Consider the following 22,930-nt stretch of genomic DNA (forward strand, 5'->3'; position numbering starts at 1 on the left):
GAGGAAGAAGTCATCTGTGGCAAACTCAACCACAGTTAAAAAGCAATTCTTTAGCAGAAATATGGTTCTTTAAAATGTGTTATTTTTTTCCCAAATCTATCAGCATTTATCAGAGTCTCTATTTAATAAATTTTCTAGACTTCATCTTCCATTTTCCAAAATTTAAACCAATAAATTGAGTTTCATTCTGCTTGAGATAACATGGCTTAATTCCCATATTTTATCTCTTCTCACTTTCAGACTTATCAACCATTTAACAAGCAACAAGAACAAAACAAAAGAAAAAAAGAATATTAAAGGCACTTGAAAGAAATCCACATCCTGATTTCAGATAGAGAGAAAAGACAAACATGAATGGAGAAAAAAAGCAGAGGTGGTTTGGGGAAATCTGTCTAGGACAAGATGAAGAAATATAAGAAAATATCTATGCCCCTGTGTCAGAACTGATAAACAATTCTCTTGACCAGTGACATAGCCCAGAAAATCCTGTATCCCATGCTAGTTGTGTTTCACAGAGCACATTCTGTAGAATAGACCAGAAAGAGACAGGTTTGAAAAAGAAATATTGTGGTATTTCTACTAAACCAACATGAGAAAGAAAAAAATTAATTTTTTCAGCACAAAATGATCTTCCAAGGTCACTTCCTTTTAAATGTAGATGCCAGTGCTTGGTTCTCATAAAAACAAACAGTCTTGGTAGATTTGATGGTGGATTGCTCCCCAAAAAGGATGTAGTATGTAACAGAGAAGTTTTAGCTACGCTGAAACCAATTAAAATTTTGCCAGTAGCTTCACTGGGACTAAGTACCAGTTGAAGAAGGTGACTTCTAAATCATATCAAAACAGTGAGGCATTTATTAGATCTACATTAGTTATTCTCCAAACTCTCAATATGAGTTTTGACATATACATTCATTTTAAAGGAAGTTTTAACTTCTGTCCTGGCTATTTTTTTTTTTTTTAATTTATTAGTGCATTACTATGTGAATGCCACACATACGGGACTTTGTTATTTAAGACTTCCAAAGCTGAGAGGTGGAAGCCTTTTGCCATGTGTTAGCTAGCAAGTTATTCCTCTCTCCCTCGCTCCCCAAAGGCCTAATGATTCTCCCAGTCAACTCCCCTCCAGCCAAGGAGGTTGGACATGGGTCCCTCAGCAGTCTGCCAGTGCCAGCGTGTCAGCCAGACCCATCCCTCCCTGCCCAGAGGGCCAGGCTGGGCTCAGCTGCAGCTGTGATCCAGCCATCCCTGCACCGGGGCAAGGACTATTTACCAGCTTTTATTTTTTTCCTTTTTATTTAAAAGAGCAGATGTTAAAGCAGGGTCCCCATCCCTTCTAGTCAGCCATCTCCTGTGGGCGGAAAGCTTCTTAATTGGGATAGGCAGCAGCAAGAACAAAAAAGAAAGCACACCATTCCAATGTGATCTACCTCTCACAACCATCGAGGCATTAGCCAGGATGCCAGGAATGAGCCAAAGGCTTTGACAGTAGCTAACATCATCTACACTTCCCTCTCCCCACAATTGCATCTTACCACTATAAAATGCAAAGCAAATACATACACACATTTGTAACACAAGCAAAAATCACCATTATTTTCTTAATGTGTAAGTAATTTCTGGTGAAAAGAGACATGCAGGCAGCAGCCCTTTTCCTGGGCACAGCTCATGTAGTGGAGGTGGCTGCTACCATCAGGAAAGTGAACCCAGAAACTTCACTGGAAGGTCCACACCAAACCTGTAGAGTGACATCATGAAATCTCAGAGTTAGGTCAAACAGCTCAATATATTTTTCTCTATCATTCATATATAATAGTTCACTTGGTTCTGCCACTTGAGAAAAAGATCTGAAAAACTACACATATAGAGCTGGAAAGTAACCACAGTACCAAGACAGATGTTGAGAAAAGAGGTAATTGAGTTCTGCCAAGACGATAAGAGACCCTTTCTGGCCTTCCATTATTATCACTTCAGTTCAAATGTTAATATTATTACTGAGAGCATCACTGCATTTTTTTCTTCAAATACTGGCTCTGGAAGGCTTTGATGCTCCATTTAAAAAGAAAACTTGCATTACTAGCCCTCATGGACACAGAGAAAACCTTAAAAACATGACTTGAAAGCATGTCTCAACATACCCCCACAGGATGAAAAACCAGATGTCAAGCAAAAGGAACACCTACTTTATTATCAATTTTATTAATGTCTGTGCCTTACTCTTGATTAGAGCCAAAAAAGATTAAAAAGAAGTAAACATTTTTTTTTGCTCTTCTTATAGACTTGTTGGCTCATGTTTTCAAGATTTATCTCCAGCTGTAAGAATTTGAAGTGTCTTGAAAATGGGCGATAAACATCTCCTAGAGTTGCAGAAATGTAGAAGCTGGTGCTTCATTAAATGAACCAAACCCCAAATTGCAAGATGTGTGAGGAAATCACTCATGGGCAATGCCGTGACAAGGAGTACCCTACTTTGGGCACATAGCTCTGGTGTCTTTCTAGAGCCCCTATATTCTTTTTCTTTTTTTTTTTGAGATCTTGCATATGAAAAATGTACTAGCTATTCCAATATTGCTCTCTTTATTGGTAAATCAAGGAACAGCAACAGGCTTAATTGTAAAGAAGAAAATGCATGTTTTGTAACGCAGTTTGCAGCAGTTATTTTTCTTCCTGAAAATAATGGCATGGGTGAAAGTTTCTAAAGTCTGTTTGATTCTTGGATATATCAACAAACATCCCTTCGCAGCGTCCCTGTAAAGCAGACAGAATATCTGCAGCGAAGCTGGGTTCGGACCCAGAGTGTTTAAATGACCAGGCAACACACCCAGCCATTCAAGCTGCCAGGAGTGAAGGGGAACTGCAGAATGGCAGCCTGTATTTATAAGCTCTTCATCCCCTGTGCCACAGCTCCGTCTAAGCACAAGCTCCTCTCACACACTCATGCTGGTTTACTATTTCTGTTGTGTACAGAAATAGACAATGGACTACATTCAATCCTATTGTTTTGCGGTGGGTTTTTTTTTCTGTGGGCTGACTTAGGTTGATTTTGTTGCACTATTGGCAATTTTACTTATCCAAATATTAAGAGAGAGTGAGAACCTAAATGTTTGATAGCAGTGCTCATTAAAACACTAACAATGTTAGGAATTAGTGTGTTCTCTCCCTCCTTATAATGATCCAAAATTCAAGACTCTGACAAAGAACAAGCACATGGGAGGATCTGGCTCATGCCTTCCTTTTCAGCAAATGCATCCTTGGGAATAATTTAAATATCATATTTCAGCCTTGTTTTACACACAGAATGGAGTGGAAAGTAACTGCTGGGTTTGTATAAAAGGCAGGGGGTATGGTGGGAGAATAATTCTGCTAATCCTTCATTTCAGTCAAGCTGAAGTTCCCTATATCCGTGAGCCCAGAAAGAACTATTGCCTGCTTTCCACACCAAATGACCTGACTCTCTGGGATATCTTTGAGTGACATTTCTTTCAGCAGCTTTCTGACATTGCCTTTTGGCAAGTTGTCCTAGCTGAGTGCTAGTGCATTATAAGCTTTGCATAGCGACATGCAAGTTTTTAAAAAGGAGAAGAAGGCTTCCTTCTTTCCTGGATGCCGGAGCTCAGTCTCTGATTTTATATGGAGGGAGTGGTGATAGGGTGGAGGGTGAGAACCAGTAAATGCTTATGGCTGTGAAACATTTGGAAATGCTTGAGCACAAACACTTTTCCATTCTTACCCCCTTTGCTGCTTTCTCCCAGCACAGAGGAGTGGTGGATGAACGGCAGAGATAACTCCTGAAGTTCCCATTTAGTGAAGACAAAGGGACAGTTCCAAGGAAAGCCCAAAGAAAACATCTTCCTCAGCTTTTTTCCCTTCCTTTCCTTTCACCTTTCTTAACTCAGTCATCAGTCCATACTATGAAAGAGTCTGGACTCATAGTTTTTTCCTCTTTCCAATACATATCTGTTACTTACTGCTGGTCTGAAGTGAGTGTGTCAGACCCCTGTACCTCATGCGCACAGGCTCTGCTCCCAGACACTTAAAACTCTGCCTCCCCACCATCTTTCCTAAGGGATATAAAGAGACACTTCCCTGCTGGGTGGCAATGAAGTAAATTAGCCAGATCTGGTTCTTGGTCTGGGGTAGACAAACTCACATCTTCCCATCATGTAAAGGGAGTGAAGTGCGATCAAATTCCCTGCTGCAGAAGTGGTTCAGTAATTTCTACCTGGAATGTATTTGAAAAAGACAGGACAGGCCTTGCTTTAATGTCTTATTGGAAATTCAAAGTCTGTACCAGTGCAGCATATTCCCCCTCTTCCAGTCTAAGGTGCACAGTCAGCACCGAGATTTGCTCCAAGCCTCAGTGGGGAACTTGAATCCCCTGACCTACTGGCCTGGAGAAGAGAGTGTAACCAAGTCCCTCTGACAATAAACAGAGAAACTATTAATAAGATTAACTCTCTGGTACCAACAATCTCAGCATCTGTTTTAGACATAAAGAGGAAGGCTGGTGAAAAGAATATAGTGGCAACAAAGGGTTAAATGAATGTGAACTGGGCAGGATCCTGCTACTTGAATCTTTTCCATTGTTTGCTGATGAGGTGCAGGCACTTGGCTGTGTACCGAGAGAAGGCTTTAAGGGGACCCAGAATCTGGGAATACATTGCTTCTAAATGGCTAAAGCTGATCTTTAAAGATAGTGTTCCTGCCCACTTTATTTTTTAATACTTCAAGGCATCCATATTTCATGTAATCTCAATTTTAATGTCAGAAAACTTGATTACAGAACCTCTAAAAGTGAATCTGCAGAAGAGGACAGTGCAGTCTCCTTGTTTTAGTAACACTGACGAAAGCAGGGGAGGGAGCGCCTGGCAGCCAGCAGTCTAGAGGCTGGCATGGCAAATAGATACTAAAGAAGGTTATAAAACTGGTGTAAATGCTGCATAGAATGCTACCTATCCATTGCTGGACATTTTGAAAGGGGGCTTGCTAGAGGAGGATTAGGACAGTGGAGTGCTTGCTCCTATTCCCAGAAGCAGCCACCGAATCTACCACATTTAACAGTAGAAGTTGTGAAGGGCACAGAATTAAAGCTGGTAACCCAAAGGGAATGTATTCTCCTTCTGAGATTTCTGCACTTTACTAGAGGGACAGTGTTAAAATAGAAGAGGTGACTGCAAACGCACTCTGACAGCCAGCACGCCTGAAAGGTCAGATTAGATTGAGCACTTAGTCTTTATCCATTAGTAGAAGCTAGTAAATCAGAGACTAGCTGATTTAGAAATAGCTGTGTCTTTGTAACATTACCATGTCTTAAACCAGACAGAAAGGGCTCCAGGAAACCTGAGGGCTCTAGATAATACTCTAGATAATGTGAGAGCTGCTTCTCCATGACCTATTTGATAACCTTCCTCACATAAGGATGTTTACAGGCTGGGTGGCAACTAAGATGTTTAGCTGTGCTGAGATGACAACTTTATGAGGTAAGAAAAATAGCACAGTGTTTCATTGTTGTTGTCATCGGATGTGGGAGCAGCTTTGAAAGGTTGCTGCAGCATTCTGTCAATAGGACTTTTTGGAAATGATGATTTTTCTGGCTAGGCCGTAGGCTGCATTAATTGTTTGGAAGGTGTAATTCTTCATCTGCTGCTAATATCTTGCTAGAAAAAAACCAAAATACTTGGTCGTTCTTGGAAAAATCTGTTCTAAGAGCCTAGGAGCGCACCAGGTGGAAGTCATTTTAGAAGGCTTTTTACTTTGAAGGGCTGGTGGATAGTCCAGTGTTTGTGTTTGGTGTGTCCCGGCTCACAGAAGCTGTATATTTTCAGGGTACAGCATACTGGATTTCCTCTCCTACTCTTTTAGCTTGCTGCTCTCATACCCAAATGAGAAGCTCACATTTGCTGGCATGAGAGCACATGCCATGCTTTTCTATGGTCTCTAATCACCTTTCCAGTTACCCTGTCCATTGAAGGCAATGCAGAAACTCCTGGAATTCAGCAGGCTCTTCCCATTGGGAGGAAGCAAAAGGAGTTCTTTTGCATGTATGGGAAACCTTAATTCTCCTCTTTTCTAAAATGCTTTGTCTCATTTAAAGAGTCTGCATGGATATGCCTCCGACGTTTGTTGTCATAGCGTCACTTTTATCTGTTGCGTGTCCAACTCGCCCCATGGAAGAGAGGGGTTAGGGAATTGCATTGAATTCACGCACATCTTGTTTACAGGCAGTATTCACATTGGCAGTGCTTCATAACTTTCATTAATGGAAAGAAAATAGGATGGAAAGCTTCCTCAGAGTCTCTCTGCCACTAAGACTGTTCGCATAGCCCAGTCTAGGGAAAACATGGAAAACACACACACAAAGGATGATGAATGAATGGATACCTTCTAAAGAGATAGAAGAAAGCCTGATGGAATAGAGAGATGGAAGACAAGAGAGAGGATTTCAGGCTTGTACTTCTCTTGAAATAACACTCTGTTTTGAGTATTTTGCAAATAATGGAGTCTGGTTTAGAGTCTTTGAGGGCTACTATAATAGAATTAATTAATTGGAATGAGAAAAGGAAAAATAACCAAAGCACAATACTTTTTCAGAAGAAAAATCAGTCCTTACAGGATTTTTGAATGTCAGATTTAAGAGGATGTTTTTTTCACTGAATTAATGAAAAAGTTCGAATTTTAATTGAAAAAGAAGAAAGAGAAAGAAAACAAAAGCCTTCCTACACTTCAATATGTTGAACACCTTTGAAGCAGATCTTAATGTTTATTAGTTTTGCCTTATCTTGATTTTGAAAAGTTAAAGGAAATTACTTTTAGTTATACTTTTTGTGTGTATTAGCACTTGTTGCTTTTAATAAATATGTCTGATAATTAACTTCCATTTCAATTTATTTTCTGCAAAACACAGAATCATAGAATAATTTGCACTGAAAGGGTTCTTTAAAGATTATCTTGTACAACCCTTCTGCCATAGGTGGGGACTAGATTAATATGATGCCTGGAGAAAGTCTAGTATAAGCATTCTCATTTTTCTCACTCTGTTTAAAGAATCTTCAGCAGTTTATTTTAGCTTCCAGGAAATTAATAGCACATTATTTTAGACATGATTACATAATACCCTAATTCTTCTCTATTTCTGTGGCAAAGAACTATACACTGAGTAAAATTCCTGATGTTTAATTACATCAAATGTTCAAGACCTATCAGAGGAACCTATTTACCTTCTGCTCCTGTAATACCTAAATTCATTTTAACATTCCCGTAAGTGAGAGAGTATTCCTTTTCATATTTTATAGTTGGTGAACTGAATCTGAGAGAGACCAAGAAATTTGCCGAAAGAAATCAGCAGTGAACAAGAAACCAAAGTGAACTTGGCTAGGCCCAGACTAGCACTTTAATAACTTCTGCCACTGCTTTCTGTCCAACATCCACTTGATGGGATCTATTCTTTGATGAATCTTCTGTTGTTATTATAATCAAAACTCAAATGTTTTCCCCATTTACAGTTTCTGTTCTGTAAAGATCTTCACAAAGTCTTCTGGGTTATTTTCATTTTTGAGTGACAGGGCAGCAGTAGAAGCAGCAGCCATTTAACCTTCCCAGAACATATCCCTCTTTTACTAGTTCCATGCAAGCATCTTGGTTTACCCTGCCAAACCCAGTACATAACAAAACTGAGTGTGCTCCCTCCCACTCCACCCATTCTGGTCCGTGCATAGTAGGATAGTCTCTGTGCATTGGTGGAGGTGCAGATTTTCTTCCCGTCCCAGCACTTCTGTGAATTGGCAATGGCAGCCCCAGTTTCCCACACATACACCTTGAAACAGCTTGCATTCCATGAGCAATACATCACCCACTGCTTGGAAATGGTGATACAAGGAAGATTTCTTCACAGAAAACAAGTAGTTTGCTACCTATTTAACTAAGATTTTAAAGAAAAAGAAAAAAAAAAGGAAGATAAAAAATCTGCATAGGTCTTTCCTCTCTACTTGTCTGCTTCTGAAAAGTAAGCAAGACAACAGATCTTCAAGGTGCTCAGCTCAGGGAGAGAAGGAGAGCTTCTGTGGCCCATGGGAAGAACAGCAGCCACAAAAGAGTCTGGATGATACATAACCTTAGCTTTCAATCTGGCCAAATTGAGAGCCCCATGCCTGAATGTCCTCTCTGCCAGATCAGCCCCAAAAGCTTATGGGAAAAGGGGGGACATAGACAGGAGAGCAGCCTGCTCCACACAAGGAGCAGTGAGGAAAGCTGTTGTACACAGGCACATCAGGACAGCTGCTGAAGGAAAGGAACTATATCCACCCTGGATAGCAATCATGCTCCAGAGCCAGGAAGCTGAGCTTGGTTGCTGATAGCCAGGTGGCTCTGTGCCAGAAAGCAGAATGGCACGAGATTTGCACTTCAGTGTCTTGGAGACCCTAGGAAAGAGCTGGGGCTGTAGGAACTTCTTTCTTGAGGACAGAATGTAACACATAGGCAAGAAGTGTAGGCCTGATCTCTTTCCCAAACACCAAGAAGATCTCTTAAAGTCCAGAAAACTCATTGTTACAGAGCAAAAATGAGGAAACTGATGCCACTGAATGATTCTGCTGCTAGGAAAGCCAGTCACTTTTCTTCCATTTGTATGTAAACCGCATCACTTTCCTGAAGTTAGATGCAGGACACAGGCACATTTAGCACTGTCCACCTCTAGCTTAGTCTCCTGGAGGCTTCAGGACTTTCATTCAGACTCTTTGTTTAGCAAATAGGAAAACTGAACACATAGTCTGCACCAGCTGAACCTCTATTTGCTCCACATATAAGGCCTATCTAATGTCAGCAAGCAAGAAGTATTTGCAAATGAAAAGCTGCACAGACATCTATGGGTTTTTAAGAAAGTGGACAGCAAATAAAATACCTATTTTTTTAATCCTCTCGTGCTCATGCTCTTATTGTGCCAAGTATTTTAAATGTCAGCTCCTCAAGATTATCTCAGAGCTGTATGACCAATTCCCAAACTGTGTGCATCAATGGGACTATCAGTGGTTCCACACCACATCCAAACTCATCCCAAAACTCTGCAAATAAAAAAAAGTCTGTGGGTTTAGGATTGCTTTTTAAACCAAACATTTATTTTAAAAGATAAGACAATAGCTATTGTCATGCTAAAATCTGAGGACAAAATTACTATATATATGGTAGTTTTTAAATATATCAGCCATTTATATTTCTTTATGAGGGAAAAAAATTTGGCTTTAGTTGCAATCATTCTTAATTCATTCTTTATTGCTGCTCTGGTTCTGTGTTATTTGAGCTGGTTAACTGTTAAAAGCGTTTCAAATGTTCACATGGTCTGCATTAGGTTACAGAATAAAAGTAAGTACAGCCCACCAAATGTAACTTTCTGAAATGTAAACCACATGAATTTGATTTCTTTGTGGTACAACTTTAATTGGGTTCAGAGGTCTTTTGGTCTTACCTGTCTATCTGCTCTCTGATGGCCCGACCTGATAAAGCTAATACAAAGAATCTGCAAACGCGATCCAAACTGATTACCCTCAGTTACAGTACATGGCTTTATACTTGACAGTAACAGCCCTTCACCCTGGTTCATTATTAGGCTGCAAGTTTGAACCCTGGAGCCACCACTGAACTGGGAGTAGAAGTGTCACAACTTATAGTAAAAGATTGTGTCCCCTTGCAACTCTGCAAAACAAGAGGAGCGGAGGGAACAAGAGCATGTAGGTGCAACTCTAAGCGATCACATCTCCTGGAAAACTGCATGAGCATGCAAACATATGTATGCCTCACACTGTCACAGCAAATGTTACAACAAAGAATGCATCCAACACACGCTACATAGAAGAGGAGCAACTGCAAACAGAAATTCCAACAAAGCCTGAAATCTTCAGATAATGGTCTTAAGCTGATTTGAAATTGTTGATTTTTTTCTTTTGACAATAGACTGCTTTGCCTTAATGACTCCTCATTCACTCATCGACGCTCCTCTCTGTTGCACTGTGTTCTGCCATATGCCTTACTCGAGTGAAACAACAGTACTGCCACTTCCCACCCAGAAAAGCACATCATATCCCAACAAGAAGAAAGGCACTGTACAATAGGTACACTCGCCTCATATCCTGTGGCCCGACTTGTAAACAAAGACCTGTATCGGCCTGTGGGAGCAGATCTGGCATTAAGCAGACAGCTCAGGAGAAATGTAGGTAGAAAAGGATCAGTGTGCTGAAATATTAAAAGTCCCTTTGCCTGGGTAGCTGGTTTTCTTGGTTTTGCAATGCACAGCCTTGATTTTGAAAAAGTAACATGAAAAAGATTCACAGTGCTCATAGCTCTTGGAAGAAGACACCAAATAAAGGAACACTCAGCAGACTCAGTAATAAAATAACATAACACAATATTGAATGTTACTCAACTGAAACTTCCACTGTAGTTCATAACTTTCATTCAAGTAAATAAATCAGTAACAAGTAAAAATATTACAAGTCATCCTCTAGTTCAGGCAAATTACATTCTATTTTCTCTACTAGAAAACACACACGCACATACAAAAAACCTTTCAAAACCAATGTAGCAAATTTTTTTAGGATAATATTTTACATCCCATTCCCCAAAGCTGTTTTTGTCTTTGTCATTTTTCTACAGTTCTGTTACTGAGCACTGTTCTGTACCAGTAGAACTGTTCTCCCAAGTAATTTCCACCAGTGAATGTACGAGCAATAACAAATGAGGTCCCTTAATTATTTCCAGGTTTTTCCAATAAGAAGTGTTGGCAATGCAGCTCTTAGCTCTCTGTCCATCATACAAATAACAAGGCAAGGCCTGTAAACATGGCAGGGGCGTGTCTACTTTCCTGTTCGTCTAATGGGCAAGCAGGAGGAGTAAGAAGGAAATGTATACCTCAGTAGTGGGGTTTTATTGTCAACATAGAATCGTTTTTTTTGGCTTGGAGTCATTTACACTGTCTTCAAGGACACAGCTTACAGCTTCCCAAGTTGGTCATAAGGAAAATTGAACATTTCCAAGGATGCTTCTTCCAAAACAAAAACTGATTTTTTTTCCCTTGAGGTTTGAAATATGGGATAGGCTCACCGTATTTTAAACGGTTGCTAAAAGCAATATTTGATAATGCAGACCTGACACCTTTTGATTGCAGATTGTGCTTTTGTTCTCTTTTGTTCTCAACCCCTCTTTTCTTTCACATACAGTTTTTTGCTTCTCTCTGCATTTATGGGTTCTGCTTGTGTCCAGTATTGTTTCTAGCATTTGCTTTATAGGACTTAGGGTCCCACAAGCCTTGATGTTGCATTAACGTGCAACAAAAAAGTTCCATGCTACCAGGCTGTGTACAGAAAAAGATCAGACTGGAAGGGACCCCAGCTTTCCCCACAGAGAAATACAGTTTCACTTGATGGCTTCTGGAATGAACTTTGCCTATTATGTTTTATATAGATTTTGAATAAATCCTCTGAGTCACAGATTTCTTATTGGAACAATAGAACAATATAGAGGCCAGAGGAAAATTTGGAAGAAAGTATGGATTTTCTTTCCTGTCATGGAGCCCAGAATCCATATCTTTCTCCACATCCATTTAGTATGGCACAACGGAAACTCACTGACTGTTTTCTTTCAACTTCCTTTGCTACTTCACAGTAGAAATATTATTCTGCTTCCTATTTTAATTCCCTACAGATCAGAAAAATTCAACAACACTCTACGTCTCTTTCCTCTGTGATCCTGGAACAGACTGCAGAGAAAAAAGAGACTAAAACAGAATACGAAGGAAATTAATTGTAAAGAGGTTAAGTTTTCCACACAACTCTTCCATTTGGTGTATGTATTGATAGGCTCCAGTTGGCATCTACAGATTACATATCGTCAGTCTGGATTTGGTATAACCTGTGCCATATAATCTCAGACAAAACACTTGAAACAAGCACAAATTGAGTAAAATAATATGAAATCAGTTCAAATTTGGTCTCCTTTGGTTATCAGCTACAGTTCACATCTTCAAATGTTGTAGTTGTATTTCAACCAGACTCAGTCGTCCACAACAGACTGTTGAGCTTAACAGACCTTCTTGTTTGAGTATTTTAAAACTACTGCTGCCTTTTGCCCACTTTCATTATGTTAATTTACATCTGCTGCCCAAAAAAGCTACATCGACAACTCACAACAACAATGATGAATTAATGAAGTCCAGCATGCCCAAAGAGAGATTCCTTCAGGCACATTAAGTCAGCAGTTCATCTCTCCCGGGACAGTTGCTAATAACAGCTCAAAACCACTTGCTGACAATACAAGCTTTAGCCCTGAGTATGTCAGAAAAGCTTTCTGCATGCAGCTCCGCCCAGAAGCTCCAGGAGACCATCACCATTCAGATCTGTGCATCTCTTGCACATCTTCCTGTGGCATACCTGGGACAACCCTACTGAATGTTACAAGCCAGGGACATATGGCATGAGCAACCACCTGTCAGAAAAGGAAGCCAGATATTCCACTGTTGCCAGCACTTCCTTCCAAAGTGCTTAAAGGATCAGAGGCCCATCAAGCAGCACCTTGTGGCTGAAGTGCTGGCTGGGCACTGATATGATGAGCAACATGTGTTACACAAGGACTGATATAAAGGGGGGAGCTTTGATGTTGTGCTAAGTGTCCAGCTTCAGGTGTGAAAGAGGATACTCATAGCAGTGTGAGCAGCAAGCCCAACCAGCTGAGACTTAATCAACCTGGAAACCCAATTCATTACTCCAAGAAATTTCTCATTATGTTCTCTATTTGTATTCTTTTTAGATCATTTTACTATCAAAGGTGCAATCATCCTGTCTTTGCCTAGGAAATCACAGACATTTCTATAATGGGGAGAAAAAAGAGGAAAAACAAAAGAAGTTTAAAGACATCCAAGCCCCACATAAAAATACTTAATTCTGAGAATGCTGAGAAGAACAACAGAACTCTATAAAAACACTGAATGGCTTTTAAGGAAAACTGTGAATTCCTCAATGTATACAACGATACCAAAAATGTCAGTTTGGACTTGAATCCGCATCAAAGATCTTTAGGTCAAAACCACTATGAAAATGGTTCAGAACAACTGCTCTGCTAAGAAGTTAGAACTACCATATCTGACTTCTAACCAGGTTTAGAAAATTTTAAGTTGCTTGAAGAAAACTTAAAAGATCAAAAGTTATTGTTTCCGTTAAAGAAATAATGTGACTAGGAAGGAGCACTACAAGTATTTCTGTATAGGATCATTTGATGCTAACCATGCTTTCTTTTTTCTTTTTTTAAATTTCAACAAAACAGAGCAAGAGATGGGGGGACAGAAAAGTATAAAGAAGTAAAAAGTACAAGCAAGAAACATTAGAAAATTAAGAACAAGTGCAGCTTTTTCTTGTATCACACATGTATATACGTACATACTGCATTTCTATCTGTAGGGTTAAAAAAGAAGAATGTTACTTTGAGCCCTTACATTTACAGCACCAGTGAGCCTGGATCTTATAGTTAAAGAACTAGATAAAAGTAACATAATATTCAGAATTCCCCAGGAAGTACAATCAATTCTCTTAATACTGTCAAATAAGCTAGGGATTTGGATTTCACTCATTTTGAGAATTGTTCACTGCAAACATTTTATTACCTCACCAAGTTTTATGGACCCTATCAGAACAGCTGCGATTCACTTCACTTGCAGCAGAGGAAACTGGTAATAGCTCAAAGATTGCCCCCTTCATTTCATAAACCAATTAGGACCTGGATCCTACAACTAGAGTAACACAACCCTTCTTTTACTGGCAAAATTCCACTTCATTTATGTGAGCTCAGAATAAACGTCTCTGTTGGCAGAACACAGATGCTCATAGCAGCAAATGTTTCTAAAACACACTCTCTAATTTGCTCCTTCTTCCAAGGAACACTTTTTCTGCACTCCCAATCTACCTGCAGGTTCTGTCTAGCCATCAGTTCCTTGTTCAACTCAGCAATTTTTTACTAAATGTTGCTAAGAGAATTCAAATTTATGGTTTACTACATGGAACTTTGTTAGAAGGTCTCCAAAATGACAGATTTATTTAAATTATTTTTTTCCTTCTAAATCAAGCATAATTTCATTTTTGTAAAGAATTATTTTTGGTGATGTTGTCATCTTAGATTTGTCCATGCCTTTGATTCAAATGGTTGGTGGTTTGGGGTTTTTTTTTGGTTTGGTTGTTTTTCTTTTTCAAATGCATATTTGGCCTGTCCATAAGTATAAATAGAACCATATATATGGCCTAAATGGGACTATACTGTACCAATGATTTTGAAAACTCAACTCATCAATTAATAAGGAGGCCTACTTTTACAGGCGGTAAAGTAAGATCCATACACTTTACACAAAGTCTGTAATTCCTGTGTTTTCCCTCAGGCGCTTTCCTCTGAACAATTGTAATTGGTTTGCAGCCAGGTACCAGCTTAAAAAAAAAGAAAAAGAAAAAGAACAAGAACAAGAACAAGAACAAGAAAAAGAAAAAGAAAAAGAAAAAGAAAAAGAAAAAGAAAAAGAAAAAGAAAAACCCAAAGCATTAACACTTTACTAACTTATAGTATGCTTCTATATTCCTTTGAAAGTGTTCAAAAAAGACACTGGCAACACAAACCATGTAAAATCGACGTGTTCCCTGTTCAGCACATCAGTGCCAATTATCTTATTGAAACAGATACAAACATAATTTCTCAGTGGGCAACTAATCTTTTATCAGCGTTCTTCTCATATGAAGGTCTTCACTTTTTACTCATTACAGCCATTGTGCTACCCCCAACAAAGCTTTAAGCCGTTCTCTGAACTGACATGGTGTAAGACAGCATCCCAAATCTTGCTACTTCTCTGGAACCTGCAAATTATTCTCTTAAATGAAAAGAAATTTTTAGAAAAGCCTTACACCAAACAAAGTCTGTATTGTTTGAGTTAGTGTTTTACTGAGGCTTAGTTACCTGTCAAACAGGCTGACACTTGGATAAAACACATACTGGAATCATGCATTGGGGCATGTTAAGCACAAACCTGCGATGAAGAGCAGAGCTATGTGATTCGGCTATGCAGAGCCCTAATGATCTTTTTCTGGTCTAAGGGAAGCTTGATCCGTCATATCAAACCCACTGCAATTCTGAGATCCTCTTCCATCCGAAAATGATTTTACATCTGTTTTAGTTCAAAGAGTCATATAAATCAGAAGCTCTGCCCATAAATTTTGATGACACCTTTAAAGAAGATTTATACGGTGTGTATTATATATATACAGGAGGTATGTAAGAGATACCAACCACTAAAATTAAGGAATCAATGATAGATTCTCCAAGTTCTGTATATCATATATAAGTCCTATTTATGACTTTCTCTGATGTGAGAGCCAACCAACTCCTATGAAAGCTCAGTATTTCTGTTCAGATACAATTATGGGTGTAGTACACTATTCTGACCTTGTTTTCCTATAGTTCTTGCATGGGACAAGCTTTTCAGGACAAAACCATCATGATCCATTTCTTAGAAATCACTTGCATGAGAATTGGCTCAAGCATGGATTCACTGCCTATCTCAACCCACTATCAGGAGAGAGAGGGCTTGTTTCTTCTCATAACACAAGACAACAATCCTAGTAAGAGTCAGTGGACAGCCAGTCACACAACATCCCTTACACTTTTTGGTTTTGGTGTTGTAGAAACAACATTTCTAACAAACTTAGGACTTCTGTCAAGTAGAAAGTATGAGGTGTAAAATATTATGTTCATTAATAAATTTAACCAACATGTATAACAAGTGCATAACTTTCAGGATAATAGTTGACATCAAGTCAGGTAAGAAACACACTAAACTCTCTTCATTTCAGGTTGACAGGCTGTTTATTACCTGGCTAATGATCCTCCTTTCAGTCCCTCAAAAGTCACCTTGATATATGTCAGAACTTTCCAGCCCCTTCCTAGACCTGACCTTACAGCAAGAAAGCGTTTTTGGTAAGGCAGAGGAGTATGTTCCTGAGGACAGAAGAGAGATGTTGTGAACAACCACCTGTTTGTGCTGTGCCTGACACACAGGCTGGTGCTGTTTGCTTTTTTTCTTCCTGACTCAGCATTACGGGGAAAAATTGAGTCAGCAAGTCCTGAACATGCAATGCAAACAACAACAGAGGAGGTTGGAGAGCAGACAGAGCTTCTAAACATCACAGACAGAGCCTGCAGGTCAGTGTGTGGACCTGGGCAGCAGCTTGCTAAAGAGATGAACAGCTTGAGAGAGTCCAGCTCATTTCCTCCCTCATCACCCTCTCTATTAAGCTAAGCTATGAGACAACTTGTTTCTGGGAATGGTGCACTTGTAATAATTTCCTAAGTACTTCACCTGAGCTTCCCAGAGACTTGTGGCTGCTGCTCACGTGTAGCTTGATGGGATTCCATGTCAAGGCTGGCCAAGGTCAGTGTGGTAGAAGGGACTACAGAAAACATGTCTTAGCATAAACAGAAGAAAAACAATCAGGACCATTAAACAGGAATTAAAGCCAAACCTTTAGTACAAAGACAAGAAAAAATAAAATTTGGACAGAATGACACTGTCAGATGCTTTCTCTTCCCACCTCTTCCTTTTCCTCCCCTTTCCAGTGATCTAACTGATGTTCTTACATCCTGCACAACCAAGGCTATGGAATGGACTTCATCAAGGGACTGACTGGTCATTAGCTACTTCATCTCTCACTGCACGTTTCTTCTCATCTCACAACATACTGTGGTACTTCAGTTCAAATACATGAGTTGGAACACAGGCTTTCATCACAGATTTCCTGGAAAGGGAACTAGTCTTTGAATTTAATAAAAGCACATCATTCCATGGCCTCTTTGATGCCACACACTCCACCACCTTACTAAGAGCTTAAAGAGAGACTTTCTCGAGGATGTACAAAGACCCTTCTCAGTCACCCACCTATTCCAAGTGCCTTCCAGAACTAGCCGCATTAGGGAAGGGTTTCTGCCTGTGATTGCCTCTTACAGGAGTCTTCTCTGTTTCCTTAAGATATGAAGGATGATAGCAGGATACTCTGAGAACTCAACAGCAGTTGCAGTCTCAGATAGCTTGTGCTATGGTGAAAATCCCGTGTTTGCCAGGACACAGGACAGATCTGTCCTTCTGCCATCTGAGGCCCTCCAATTAAGACCGAGAAGTTTTCTTTCATTTTCCAAACGGCCAAGGCCGCCAAACCTGTTAGTCCCACTACATGCATGGAGTAGTCAGTTTTTCTGACTACTCCATTTCCCATGCCCCTCTGTTTGAAAAGCATTCAAACCCCTGAAAAGATGATAAACTGGAACCAGAGAGACACATGTGGCATCATGAGAGGAAAGAGAGAGGAACAGTAAGGTGATGTATAGATGTTAAAATGAATGCTGCATGTGGGGACTGAAAATCTGTTCTCCCACTGGTACCATGATTCTTCAGTACGTCAAGGCACCAGAGGCATCTTCCAAACCCCTTTTGTTGCTTTCTCCTACCTGCTTGCATTTCACCAAATCTGGTTGCAATTTCTCCCTTTTGGTGTTGTGCCAGAAGACCATCTTATCTCAATTGAAATGCTCTACAACACTTTAAAAACAGATAATCTACATCACATGGTTAGTGCTCTATGTCCACTTTGGAGCCTGAGTTCACTGAAACTGGACGCACTCTCACTCTCCATTTAGTACAATGTTAACAGCTTGCTGCATCTGTGACAATCCTCCATCCACCCATGTTCTTTATCAGCTGCAGAGCCATACCAGTGAGTTTCAAACAGGAATAATTACTAGTTATATCCACTAATAGCTTGAAAAACTAGCTTGAGAGCAGGTTACCTTCTCTGTGAACACTGAGCTGTTAGGTTGCAGCTACCAACTGTATTTGATAGTCTGAAAAACACATCTTTCCTAGCACAAGATGTGTCCAGATAGAGCAAGCAGCACGCTGTGTTGTCACCAATTTGTCTGACCAGAATTTTCTCACACACTACTGTATACTCAGTCACAGAAAAAAAATGGAGTTATTTTAAAAAAAAGACAATCACTGCTATCGTACAGCCTAGTTCAGAGTCCCATATCTTGAGCCGATTCAGCTTATCTGCTTTTCTATACCTTTGACAAATGTATGTTTTATATCATTTTTTCTTGCTTTTCCTCTGTGTATCTTATCTTGAAATGATGTGCTATTAATCAGCCAAAGACACCCTTCACTGCTAAATGTTCCTCAACTGATTTTTCATCAGCACAAGTAGTTACTAGTTCCAGCATTCCTCCCACATGCTGAAGGCTTGGCAGGGAGGGAGGAGGGATGGCAAGGAGGTTAGAGACTGCCTCACCACATAAATACTATCTGGGACCTTTACACCAACCTGCCAGCTTGCTGGAATGGTAATGTTGCTGTTTGTTCTCAACAAAAGGAACACAGTGGGAGGAAAGTGGGACTTCACCCTGTCTTATTTTTTAAGTTAATAACCTTCATGCTCTTCTCTTTATCTGATTAATCTGGCTGGGTGCCTGTTCAGTAGTAGTTGAAGCTTAATACCTGAAACAATGTGTGGATATACACTGTGCCAGTAAGGCTTGCCCAACAATGCACATTCTCTCATGTTTTCCCATGCCTTGTGTCAATATCTCATTTTATATGTAAGCCCCCAGAGTAGGGGATAGGGAAAAAGAGAGGCATGGAGGGAGAGAGGGAGGGAGGAAGGGAAAAGGTTAGAGGGAGAGGGAAAAGAAAGAGAAGGAGAAACAAAAGTAGGGAAAAATTACATCCCTTGGGAATGTCAGCAGCTACAAACTCGCCCACTCCTCACCATGAAAAGAGCTGTGTGCGGGCACAGGTGGGTCCCATTCTCTGTTACTAGAGCACAGCCTACAAACAGGGGCTAAATGAAGACTTTCATTGCTGTTCCCTGTTTTCATTGGAGCAAGGCCATCATAAACATTTGCAGGTGGCTTGGCCATAGTCTGACACTAAAATATTTGTGGTTGTGATAAAAATCAGAATATTGCTACAAGATGGTTCTATATAACCTTCAGGGCTTGATCCTACTCTTACAGAACTCTGTGAGAGTTTTGCCCAGTTTCTTTCTGCTGGTTTTACTGCTCATTAAAAGGCATTTTCCCTGGCACAATTCTTCATGGTAAGGACTCATCTACCCTTTGAGGCAGCTTCAGATGATTTTTTTAAAAAGGGGAACTCAACCAAAACCTACTATTTGAGCACCTCAGGATTTGGGCTAGTTAAATAGCTGAACAATCTCAACTTTGCAAGGCCAAATCAAAACCACCAAACTTTGAGGAACTCAAATATTTTCTGAATTCATCTGGATTTTTTTTCAGTGGTTTAATACTAAAACCATTGTCCAGGCTGTATTCCTCAAGTATGAGTCGTGGATATAATTCTTAGCATATTTAGAAGGATAAGATGAAGATAAATGGAAATGACAAGATATGTTCTTTGAGTAAGTAAAACAGACACCACAGACTGAAGGAAAAGAAGACAAACAAGGATGCTCAATACTTTGGCAAGTAGAGGAAGTTGAAAATACGGCAGTTATCTCCTAGGACACACCATGAACAAGAAACAAAACCTCCTAGGAAGAGGGAAGAATGGGGAACAGAGTATGCTGGAGGTAACACCCTAAGTCTCATTCACACACCAACTCGCACAGAGACTAAAATGCTGACAAATGCCTCCCAATAAAGCAGCTTTAGACTCAGACTTAGGAAACATTTGTGTGATTCAGTCACAGGGAAGAATTAAGATATGTCATGACAAAGTTTCCCAAATGAGACACACCGCTGACTAGGAAAAGGCCTTTTTATCCTCAACCTCTCCAACTTTGGAGATTCTAATCACTGTGGCCCTGAACCAACACAAACCTAAAACCTGACTGACAGGGTCTTGCAAAACCACATGCAGTTTTTTTCTCATTATATAGAAACAATTGTTTGGAAGCCAAGTACAGTCTTACATAAAACACCTCACCACTGAGTATTAAAAGTTGTTTGGGGTTTTTTTATGGTTTTAATTAGGATCATAATTACCACTAGACCTATTAAGTCACAATTTGAACAGGAGCTTAATCATCCTTAACGCAAATAATGGCATTAGTTAATGTTTTTCTTTCTAAAACTGAAAAAGAAACTGTTTCTTCCTCCCTCCCTCTCTCCCAGCCCCCTGTCTTTGAGCAGAATGGGACACATAGAAGACAACAATTTTGCTGGATTCACAGGCAAATGGTATTGCATGTGAAATCTCAGTGTTCACTGTGTTTTGTCAACATGTAACATATACAAAGGGCACATCCATCAAATACGTTTACCTGACCCATCTTACCAGATTTATATATTAAGAACCAAATCCTGAAATAGTAGTAAAAAGGAAAATAGAGGAGCTTGGCCAGGAGCACAAAACTAGGGCAGCAGATGGAATCTGTGTTCTGTGAATGGCTGGATAACACAGAGCTCAGTGCCATGGGCCATCCCAGCTACCACAGGAGATACAGAGCCTGTGGTCTACACCAAGAATCTTGAAAGAAAACTCAAGAATAACTGGATTTTCAATTGTCAATGCCACAATTTCACCTTTTGGTTTTATTTTGAAAAGACTGTAAGTTGATCATCAATTATTTAGACAATGACTGGGGACAGAGACTGCTTTCACACTTATCAAATAATGGATGTGCCCAAATTACAATGACAGACAACAAATCTAGACTGCTGCTTCTTTCTTAGTCCACTAATATATATCTTTTTATCCATACATTTTCATGCAAAATTCTCAGAGCTGTGTGTTGAAAAACTGTACCCTCAAGCCATCAAGGCAGTTACTGTACAATTAAAAACATGTTCTTGTGACTTATGAGGATCTCATACTTGCTGGAAGTAACCAGGTATGCTGAACATGGATGGTTTTGTTCACACAGTTCTCCAAACATTAGCACTCAATTGGCATTCAAGCCAATATAATAAGCATCCATACTGTCAATTTATGGTAATAAATATGGATCTATCATCACAAACTGACCAACTGTTCACACTGTGACAAACTCTATTTATCTCGACGGCCTTTTTGTCTTCCAGCATTCTTCAGTTAACCAGAGGACATAGGAAATAGCTCAATCCCATAGAACACCCAGAATTCCCACTGAAGGAAGTTAAAGGATCAGCTCCACAAACACTTTGTCTTTCTTCCCAGAGCAGTTATAAAAAAACCATGAAGTATGATCATAAGATAAAAACAAAAAAGTGGATGGAGAAAGCAGGACTTCCCAGTAAGTAGAGCATTTCATCCTTTTTGAAGCGGGGTGCCACATTTGGAGTAACCTGGCCATTCCCCATAGTCTGCAACGTGTGCTGCAGGCATCCTTGCTTATGTTGGCAGGGTCAAGTGCAAACTCTGTAACCTCAAAAACCACGAGAACAACATCTGGTCCTGCATGTAGCTGGACCTTAAGAACCATGAGGACAACATCTGATCCCACGGGCAGCTGCAGGAGACAGAACCAGAGAAATGAGAAAATGGAAATGGACTCACCCAATCTGCCGATTTGTGGAAGGTGCTTGTGTAATGACAGAACTGGACTGTGGAGATGGCATGGCTTGTTGAATCACAACGCTGGTGTCATGGTTTGGCATCCTTGTGTTTGTCAGCTGGTGGGATCCAGGTCCCACCATTGCTCCTCCAACCGTGTTATGCATGGAGATATTCTGCAAAAAGAAGGGAAATGGGAGATGGTGGAAGAAAAGTACAAGAAATAAATGTCTTATCTTGGTTTTCTGTTCTACAGGAATACTATTAGAAATCTGAAAGTATCAACAACATGAAAAGTTACTGGCTCCTGGTAAATCCCAAGCCAATAGATCTTGTTATAACCAACAATAAAGAAATGAAAAATAAATATTTACTTTCACAGGGCAATATAAATGGAAAAATACCCACAAGTTGACTAGTCGTTCTTCTGTGATTGTGTCTTGTGATTTATAATGGGGATATTTAGCACATATTTCTCCTAAATTAATACGATATGAGTGCAGGACACCTGGATTTACTGCGTGAGCTGTTTACTGTGTACTGTGTCTGTTTAGAATGACAAGCAAATCAAGTTTTACAGTCCCAAAGTAACAAACAGTACACAGCACATCATGAAACAGCCATTTCTATTAGCCTCCATAGATTTGGTAGAGCAATAATATCCCAGAGGCTTAGAATAACACCGTATTTGCCCATATATAACCTTTGCTTCAGGTAACTCAGAGATCTTAAAAATTTCTTAAAAAAAAAAAGAAGTTCACAGATAACTCATATCCACTGAGCAAACAACCCAAGAGACTGGGATCCTGCTAAGGAAGAAATCATGGAACAGGACTGCTCTCCTGTTAGGCCTGTACACAAAACACACTGCTGCTAAACCGCAGGGTTTGACTTGGCCTGCGTTTAAAAACAAACAAAACTCTCAAGCCAGAGATAAGCCATAGTGCATGCATATGAAAAATATGGTAACCTTGAGAGCATTATTTTTCCTATCAGCCATCAACGTGTGAATTGTTAGCAGCAAGGGGAAAAGAAACTTTCCATTGTCACCTTATGCTAGGCCGAGGAAAACGAGAAAAATAATCCTAGTATGTACACAGCCACTAAGACTCACACAAAGCACCTTCCTAACCACTGCAATACTCGGGATTTAAAAGCAAAGTTATATTTCATTCAAAATTCCAATTTATGAGTCAATTTGTCTAGGAAGCACACACAACCACCACAAAGTATTTGTAGATAAAGCTGGTGAGAAAGGAAACTCAGAGCTCTGATCAAATGTGGAAAACAGAAGAAGCAGACAAGACACTGAATCCCAGATCTAAAAGAAAGATTGTATTATGAGCCAAACAAATAATAACCTTTCATGGAAAAGGA

General features: G+C 39.8%; 1 protein-coding gene and 1 long non-coding RNA gene across 4 annotated transcripts in view; one reads left to right on the top strand and one right to left on the bottom strand.

The window, feature by feature from the left end:
- The window catches only part of CREB5 (cAMP responsive element binding protein 5), a 257,525-nt gene that overhangs the window by 153,612 nt on the left and 80,983 nt on the right, over positions 1 to 22,930 (bottom strand). For all 3 annotated transcript variants that reach the window (XR_001861334.1, XM_008632019.2, XM_017732165.1), the window contains one exon: positions 21,557 to 21,729. Coding sequence is in view for 2 of the 3 variants with exons in the window: in XM_008632019.2 (XP_008630241.2) it covers positions 21,557 to 21,729 (173 nt within the window). In the remaining variant the exon portion in view is untranslated. The remainder of the gene's footprint in view (positions 1 to 21,556; positions 21,730 to 22,930) is intronic.
- Positions 4,956 to 7,532, top strand: LOC108446209. Its single transcript, XR_001861335.1, has 2 exons — positions 4,956 to 5,480; positions 7,293 to 7,532. It is a non-coding gene; the product is annotated as an uncharacterized LOC108446209 (long non-coding RNA).

This window comes from Corvus brachyrhynchos, unplaced genomic scaffold, assembly GCF_000691975.1.
Source record: "Corvus brachyrhynchos isolate BGI_N302 unplaced genomic scaffold, ASM69197v1 scaffold53, whole genome shotgun sequence".
In the NCBI taxonomy this organism is placed as follows: domain Eukaryota; kingdom Metazoa; phylum Chordata; class Aves; order Passeriformes; family Corvidae; genus Corvus; species Corvus brachyrhynchos.